We start from the raw sequence: 8,932 nt of genomic DNA, 5'->3' as shown, positions 1-8,932 counted from the left end.
GAGTGGAGTGTCCAGAAAGTGTGAGCAATTATTATTATTCTGCTTTATTTCAATCTTAATACACAACTTTTGTTCTCATGTTCCCTTTACCATCTTTTCTTTAGTCCTTATAATAGTCTTCCTTAAGTGGTCTAGAACCGACCCTGTTTTATCTGGACTAGATACCATCTCCAGATCTATCAGTGCTGCCAGCACACTTACAAGTACCCTTGTGAAGCAGTCAGTGAATATGAGTCTGGTGTTAGCATACAGGGCCAACTCCTCGCTTAACACTCAGCTCAGCAGTCACTGGTGATTAAACTGCTAGCACAACTGATCTATACTCATATTATTAATAATATAAGCCCCGAGCTCAGAGGAACCATGTCTTGTCTTGGTTTCGAAACCAAGCTCAGAGGAATTGTGTCTTGTCTCGGTTTAGGGATTTTGCCATGAATCTCACAGAGATGTGTCCTTACTCTTTTCCCTTTAAATGATTCTTTATATTCTCCGTATGTTTCCGGTCCTTCCCTTACGGCAACCTAATTGGGTGGTAACATATAAAATATACTCACCCTGTGTGCCGTCTGGGAATTACCGGAGACCTGGAGAATCCTGTCGACTATGCCAACTATTGTGGGAAATTCTTCACCAGAGGAGCAGGACAGTCTTGTACAGATTCAGTTTTATTGAGCTCAATAAGTCCAACAACGCACACCGGGTCTGCTCCACAGAACAGACAAACTGCAAGGGTTTCCCAGCTCTTATATATACAATCAAAAGAAAGTTTCACAATCTGAGTGCTTGTCCTGTTATTTGATATGTAATTACTTCTTGTACTACTCTGTCCTACTCTGTCTTGCTCTAGGTTCTGTCCTTTGATATGCAGCAGACATTGGTCTGGTTTATCCTGTTTGTGGGTGTTGTTCCTGTCTTTTATTATGTAGCATTAAGCCACTGGGGCTGCTAAAGCAGGTCAGCTTTATGGCATCTTAGTTTAACTTTTGTTTGAGGCTAGATTAACAGACCCCATCAACACCTCTCACAGTGTGCTTAAGTGGTGATACTGTAGTGAGATATATACACATGTCCCACTTCAGTTACAATGGACTTCACGGGGCTCCTAGGAAGATTCAAAGCTTTGCCAATCTTTTTATAACCTTCTCCAGCTTTTCTCCTCCTAACAACTTTATCTCAAAGCTCCACAGGCAGCTCCTTGTTCCTCATGACAGCAGGACTGATCTGATCTGCTGTTTTAGTTGTGAGACCTCACAGTCAGTGATATTTATTGTGCAATTTATCGAGCAAGTGAACACCGGTGAATTTGAAAGGAACACAGGTGTACCTTGTTAACATAATTTAGTGTGACCTCTCAAGATAACTGACCCAAATTAGGTTGTTAAAACAAAGGGAGTAAATACTTATCAATTTAGTAATTTTCCATTTTTATTTAATAGATGACTTCAGAACTATAAATATTTAATTTCATTTTAACATTATAAACAATGGGGCATGAATACTTTCTGAAGGCACTGTATATATACAATGCTTGTCTTGTTTAAAAAATAGTTGCATTGAAAAAAGAACATAAAAATATGGAATTTCTATTATGGAATTATTACTAATGGTGCCAAAATAGATTTTCTTATTAAAAGAGATTCATACAATATCTTGTTCTTTATTATTTACCCTTTATTGTATAAATATTTCATGTATTTGATATATATCCTCTCTGGGGAAAATACACTTTAGATTGTGCAACAAAGACTTTGAGCATTTGTTTGTAGAATTTAATCAGATGTGTGACTTTTTTTTCCTTAAGAGTGACAGTTAAGGATCTTAATCTGTTTTATACACATTCTGTGTATAACATGGTAAGTTAAAAGCTGTTACACAATTACAAGCCTATCCAATGAGAACAGTCTTAATTGTAAAATTAAACAGGACTAAAATTAACATTCCAAGACTATAAGGAATTCAATTCAATTGACAATGAAATTTATTCAATTTAGACCTAATTCATTTTAAAATTGAATAAAACTAAAAACATTTTATTATACACATAAATTAAACTCTGTGACAAGAGCTATTTATATTTTAGTCAACCGTAAATAAGAGTATAATCATAATTTAATTAACCAGACGAACTCAAAAGTGGGTGAGTACAAAGTGACTATGACTAACAGATATTTTAAAGGTTTAAGGTTTGTTCCATGCTGAAAAGAGAAGAAAATAAATGTTTCAGCTTTGGAGCCTTCTTCGGATGTCACATGCCTACTTGCACTAAAAGACATTTTAGTTGACTTGACTGATAACTGACCTGGTGACTAGATTGGTGTTTTTAAGTCACCTGAATGGAAAAAAAAACACTCTAACTGCAGCAGAACGGTCTCTCTCCTGTGTGAATGTGCTGGTGCTTTTGTAAGTCATGTGATTGAATAAAACTCTTCCCACACTGACTGCACCTGAATGGTTACTCTCCTATGTGAATGTGCTGGTGTGATTGCAAGTGGCTTATCTGACGAAAACTCTTCCCTCGCTGACTTCAGCTGAACGGTCTCTCTCCTGTGTGAATGCGCTGGTGGGATTTTAAATCACCTGACCGACTAAATCTCCTCCCACACTGACTGCACCTGACTGGTTTCTCTCCTCTGTGAATGTGCTGGTGCCTTTTTAAGTCATGTGATTCACTAAAACTCTTTCCACACTGACTGCAGCTGAATGGTCTCTTTCCTGTGTGAATGTGCTGATGTCGTTTTAAGAGGCGCAAGTGACTAAAACTCTTCCCACACTGACTGCAGCTGAATGGTCTCTCTCCTGTGTGAATGCGCTGATGTTGTTTTAAGTGGTGCGAGTGACTAAAACTCTTCCCACACTGACAGCAACTGAATGGTCTCTCTCCTGTGTGAATGCGCTGGTGGGTTTTTAAGTCACCTGACCGAATAAAACTCTTCCCACACTGACTGCAGCTGAATGGTCTCTCTCCTGTGTGAATGCGCTGGTGGGTTTTTAAGTCACCTGACCGAATAAAACTCTTCCCACACTGACTGCAGCTGAATGGTCTCTCTCCTGTGTGAATGCGCTGGTGGGTTTTTAAGTGACTTGACCAACTAAAACTCTTTCCACAATGATTGCAGCTGAACGTTCTCTCTCCTGTGTGAATGTGCTGGTGGGTTATTAAGCTACTTAACTGACTAAAACTCTTCCCACACTGACTGCAGCTGAAAGGTCTCTCTCCTGTGTGAAGGCGCTGGTAGGGTTGTGAAATTCTAGACTGACAGAAATGCTGCTCCTCCCTGTGCCATAATGGCAGTTTGTCCACTCCATCTGAGCAAGGCCTTGACTGATCTTTCTTCATCCTCTGATCGTGCTGGGGTCTCTTATTCTGCAAATGCTCCATGGAATGGTCTTGCTCCGTGTGCTGAAACTGAGATTTGTTTTCTCCACCGTGTCCTTCAGTGTGCTGCTCAGCAGTGTGAATCATCTGGGGCTCCTTCTCCAGCTCTCTGAGACTAAAACCATCCAGTTCATTCAGTTCTTCCTCTCTTTGCCCAAGAACAAACATACTCTCCAGCTCATTAAAACTTTCAACAATGTTCTCAGTAATCAGATTATTAAACCTGGGTGTAAAGTGATCAGATACCAAGGGATCATATGATTGTTTTAGACTCTGCAATGACAGTCTCTCCACTTGAACAGAACAAGGCCTAATTATCATCATGCGCTGTAAGAGCTGCTGTTGCTCCTCCCTGTACTGACTCTTCTCTGTGTGCTGTGACTCAGTACTGTTCTCTTCACCAGGTACATCAGTCTGCTGCTCTGCAGGGTCAATCAACTTGGGCTCCATGTCCTGCTCTGTAAGATTTAAAATATCCAGTTCTTCACTGTGCTCTTGTACAGAGACACAGCCCAGTTCATTAAAACCCTGAGTAATATTGTTTGTGTCCAGATTATTAATCTTCTCTATAAAATCATCACATACTAAGAGCCCAGTTGTCACACTCTCAGGTTCTGTCTTTATCATGGGCACAGGGTTCAGATTCTCCACACTCTGTCTGCTCTCTGTGTGCTGCTCACTGAGTGTCTCTTTCCCTTCTGTGGCAGTGAGCTCTGTCTCCTGCATCAGACTGGAGCCCCACTCCTCCTCACTGTGCTGCTGTTCAAGAAGAGCCCTTTCCCCAGCGTCGGAGAGAGCACTGGCTTCTGAGCCTGTAAACACAGGACAAAAAGACAAGACCTTTATAATAATAATAATAATAACAATAATAATAATAATAAACTTTATTTTATATAGCACCTTTAAAGGTAGTTTCTCAAAGCTCTTTACAGAAGGCCAACAACAAAAAATATATATATTAATATAAGCACGATGAGAAAACACAGTTAGACGAGACAGTAGATGGTGGTACTAAGTCCAGTAGGAGCAGAGGGGTAAAGAACAGTTAAATAAAGGCTCTTCTGAAGAAGAAGGTTTTGAGTCTGGATTTGAAGGAGTTTAGAGAAGGTGACTCTCTGATATCCTTGGGGAGAGAGTTCCAGAGCTTGTGCAAAACAGGAGAAGGCCATGTCACCCAAAGAGTGTAGACAGACTGGGGGACAAATATTTGAACACAATTAGAAGAGCGAAGGTTGTGAGGTGGGGAGTAGAGCGATAACTCAGACATGTACTGAGGTGTCAAGCCATGGAGAGCCTTATAAGTGAGCAGGAGGATTGTTAAGTCGACATGAAACTTGACAGGAAGCCAGTGCAAGGACTCCAGGATAGGAGTAATCTGAACACTTGCACTAGACCTGGTCAGGATTCCGGCTGCCGAATTTTGGACATACTGGTGTTCGTTCAATGTGGATTTAGAAACCCCAGAGAGTAGAGCATTACAGTAGTCGATTCAAGATTAGACAACACTTTTCAGCCACAGTTAGTGATAACATAGAGCGTAGTCAGGCAATATTTCTGAAGTGAATGAAAGATGTTTTGACAACATGCCGCACATGTGGGTTGAACGTCATATATCATCTCCAAGTTTTTCCAATATAGACTGAAGCTCAAGTATAAGACAATCTACAGATAGAGTTACAGCATTGGTTTTACAAAGTTGATGGGTGGTGCCAATAAGCATGACTTCAGTCTTGTCACAGTTAAGATGAAGGACATTTTGAGTCATCCAATATTTTATATTGGAGATGCAACTAAATAGAATAGAGACAGCCCCATCAGCGTCAGGTTTGGTATGGATGTATATTTGAGTATCATCAGCATAGTAGTGTAGTGTCAAACAAATGACAAAGTTCAGGTGTCTGTGAAGCAGAAGTCCTTTTATTCATATGTCCGGCTTGCGACCACCAGACTTAAAAAATAAGTAGCTGAAGATGGTCCTTTATACCTTAAAACACAAAAAGTTACTATGACATATTCTAAACAAATGATGAAAAACCAACACCTGCCAATTAATTATATCTAAGTTGCAGACTAGACAACAGTTAGTTCTTTACATATTCTGGGCGTACAGCCTGCTTACCAAATGCATGCCCTAATCTTACTGACCAAGGACAGGCAGCATCTTTATATACATTTGAGCACAAAGCCTACGTCAAGCCACTAGACTGCATAGTTTGCAAAAAACATACAAAAACATGAAAATGATATTATTATCCCACTTCCTGGGCATCTCTCTTATCTCTTCATTCTTCAGTAGTGATAGCTGAGGCCATGTGATCTAAAAAGCTTTACACTACACACACGCGTACTAGTACACTGACGATCAATTTGGGTTGTTTAAACATAGCGGAATAAGTGGGTATAAGGGGATGTTCTGATTTAGCTTTGGGAGAAACCTAACTACCATGTAAAAAGTAAGTCTACTGTAATAATATCACAATCATATTACATTTACATTAACACTGTACTGAGAGAGAGAGGGGTAAATACAGACACTGATTGGACATAACAGCACATTAACACTGCACTGAGAGAGAGGTTAATAGATACATACTGACTGGACACTGCAGCATATTAGCACTGCACTGAAAGGGGTTAATACAGACATGCTGACTGGACACTACAGTACATTAACACTGCACTGAGAGAGAGGGGTGAATACAGACAGACTGCCTGGACACTACAGTACATTAACACTACACTGAGACAGAGGCATTTATACAGACACGGACAAACTTGAAATGACAGTACATTAACAATGCTCAGAGAGAGGGGGGTAAATACAGACAGACTGACTGGACACTACTGGACATTAACACTGCACTGAGAGAGAGAGGGGTTCATACAGGCACACTGAGTGGACACTACAGTACATTAACACTGCACTCAGAAAGGGGTTAATACAGACTGACTGGACACTACAGGACATTAACACTGCAATCAGAGAAAGGGGTTAATACAGACACGCTAACTGACTGGACACTACAGTACATCAACACTGCACTAAGAGAGAGGGGTGAATAAAGACAGACTGACTGGACACTACAGTGCATTAACACTGCACTGAGAGAGACAGGTGGGTTAACAGACAAACTGACTGAACACTACAGTACATTAACACTACACTAAGACAGAGGGGTAAATACAGACACTGATTGGGCATAACAGTACATTAAAACTGCACTAAGAGAGAGGTGTTAATAGCGACATGCTGACTGAACACTACAGGACATAAAGACTGCAATGAGAGAGAGGGGTGACAGACTGCCTGTACACTCCAGTACATTAACTGCACTGAGAGAGAGAGGGGTTGATTCACACACACTGACTGCACACTACAGTACATTAACACTACACTGAGACAGAGAGGGGTTAATACAGACACACTGACTGCACAGTACAGTACATAAACAATGCACTTAGAGAGAGAGGGGTTAATACAGACACACTGACTGACTGGACACTACAATGCATTAACATTGTACTGAGAGAGAGGGGTTAATACAGACACACTGACTGGACACTCCAGTAAATGAACACTGCACAGAGAGAGGGGTTAATACAGACACACTGGATTAATATTCCAGAGGAGTTAATACAGACACAGACCCTGGACAGTAATACTTAAACCAATTAAAATATTTTTTATATACACAGTCATTAGTATACATATAAAATCTAGACCAATACAACGTAAATACAATACTTATAAATGTTGTTTCCTAATGACGTTTGATTACAAATTGATTCAGTGGAACAATGTTTGAATGTGAACGAGGTTTTTTCAGCACCGTAACCGGACAAAACAGTTCAGTTTCCAGTAAAGAATCCCGTTGGTACATTACACAAGTCTTTTCCACTTCACTCTGCATCGCTCCACTATGTTCTCACCAGGGAGGAAAGTTTTTTTTTTTATTTGATGACAGTTTGATTGTTAGAACGCGTACTGATAATGAGAATGTTTACTGCTGTAAGATGTTTTCTTTAAAATAAAGTTTGTTATTTAAAAAAATCTCACCAGTGAGAAAGTTATAGACACTGGTTTTAAACACACACACACTGACTTCATACAAGTCACCACACTGACCTGACAACTGTTTCATGTCAACAATATCTATACGTTTTCTTTCCTAAGACGTTGTATTATTCGCTGATTCAGTGAAACAATTGTTTAACCTGAACGAGGTGTTTATAACCGTAACCGGACAAAACAGTTCAGTTTCCAGTAAAGAATCTCGTTGCTACATCACACAAGTCTTTCCCACTTAACTCTGCATCTCTCCACTATATTCGCACCAGTGAGGAAGTTAAAGACACTGTTTTTGAACTAACACACACCTTGACTATATACAAGTCACCACACTGACCTGGCAGCTCCAGTTTCGTGTCCATTTCTTTTTTTATTCCTGCAGTGACTTCACAGGGAAGCGTGTGTCCAACACGATCTGTCTGTCCCTGATCTCCTCCTGCTCCCGACTCCTTCTCCCACAGCTGCAATCTCCACTTCAGGCTCTCGTTTTCCTTCTTCAGCTCCGCCATTTCACTCTCGACACTGTCCTCCACACACTGTGTGATTTTAAACACGGCCCGTCTCACCAGGATCTGGGAGACGCTGCGGAGTTTGTCTTGAAACTCCTTTTCAGAGTCAGACATCCTGTTTCGAAAAACTTCAGACACTTCATACACGATCGATTTGAGCAAAACTTGCATGAAAGAGTCAAGCTGGGTTTGCAGATTTAACAAGCACTCCGCCATCCTTCTTCAGAGCCGATCAGAAACAAAGGCTGATTTCCGAAGTTTAAACAGAACAACTATTTTATTCTTCACCGATCCTGTTGTCGGGGCTGTGATCTGTTCAAGCATAAACACAGTTGACGAGACGTTGAGTATTCATAACCTGAAGTTATTTAAAAAACAACAACAACAACTTTATTCTTTATCTGAAGAAAATGACTGAATCACCAACACGTGGGTGAAATACATGCAGGGTCGCGCAGTATGATGACGTCTTTCGTTAGCGCGGCCGCGGCTTCAAAACAATTGAGAAGCGGAGCTGAGAAAGAGGAGTTTCTGCAGCCGGATATAATCTTCACTGCACCTCCTAACGCCACCTAGTCAAGAGGAGTGAATCATCTGTGACATTCGCCGTTCATAACGGAACAGATTCATTTTTTTGCCCTTCCACAACCCTCCTCCCCAACGAAAACGTCTCAAGTGGATTTTTGTTCTACATCTCCATATGCAGGTTTTTGGATTAAAAAAAAATGCTGTCATTTTCTTGCCAGCTGGCAGAATTTCTTCTGCACCGATAAACAAGATTTCTATTTCATATTTCACAAGTGTTTGAATTTCTCGAAAAACAAGTGGTTCCAAGAAAGGAAATAAATACTTGCATTTAACAAAATCAAGCCCTATGTGATTGTCCTTAATGATACTGTAACACCCTCGCCTGGTGGTGAGGAGGAAGCGCCCCTAGGCGCTCGTAGTACCGCTGGGCATGCTGGGAGTGGTAGCCGG

The 8,932-nt window shown here is 40.7% G+C and overlaps 1 protein-coding gene across 1 annotated transcript; it reads right to left on the bottom strand.

Annotated features, from left to right (window-relative positions):
* Positions 1-2,129: 2,129 nt before the first annotated feature.
* On the bottom strand, positions 2,130-8,220 carry LOC148825810 (uncharacterized). Its single transcript, XM_088926262.1, has 2 exons — positions 7,783-8,220; positions 2,130-4,188 (listed from the first exon to the last, which is right to left on the bottom strand). Exons 1-2 carry the CDS (start codon positions 8,168-8,170, stop codon positions 2,525-2,527), a joined length of 2,052 nt encoding a protein of 683 aa, XP_088782388.1. The 5' UTR covers positions 8,171-8,220; the 3' UTR covers positions 2,130-2,524.
* Positions 8,221-8,932: the final 712 nt, after the last annotated feature.

The sequence above is a fragment of the Atractosteus spatula genome, chromosome 10, assembly GCF_055471065.1.
Source record: "Atractosteus spatula isolate fAtrSpa1 chromosome 10, fAtrSpa1.hap1, whole genome shotgun sequence".
NCBI lineage: Eukaryota > Metazoa > Chordata > Actinopteri > Semionotiformes > Lepisosteidae > Atractosteus > Atractosteus spatula.
The sequence above is the reverse complement of the archived record's forward strand: the minus strand, read 5'-3'. Positions and strand labels throughout refer to the sequence as shown.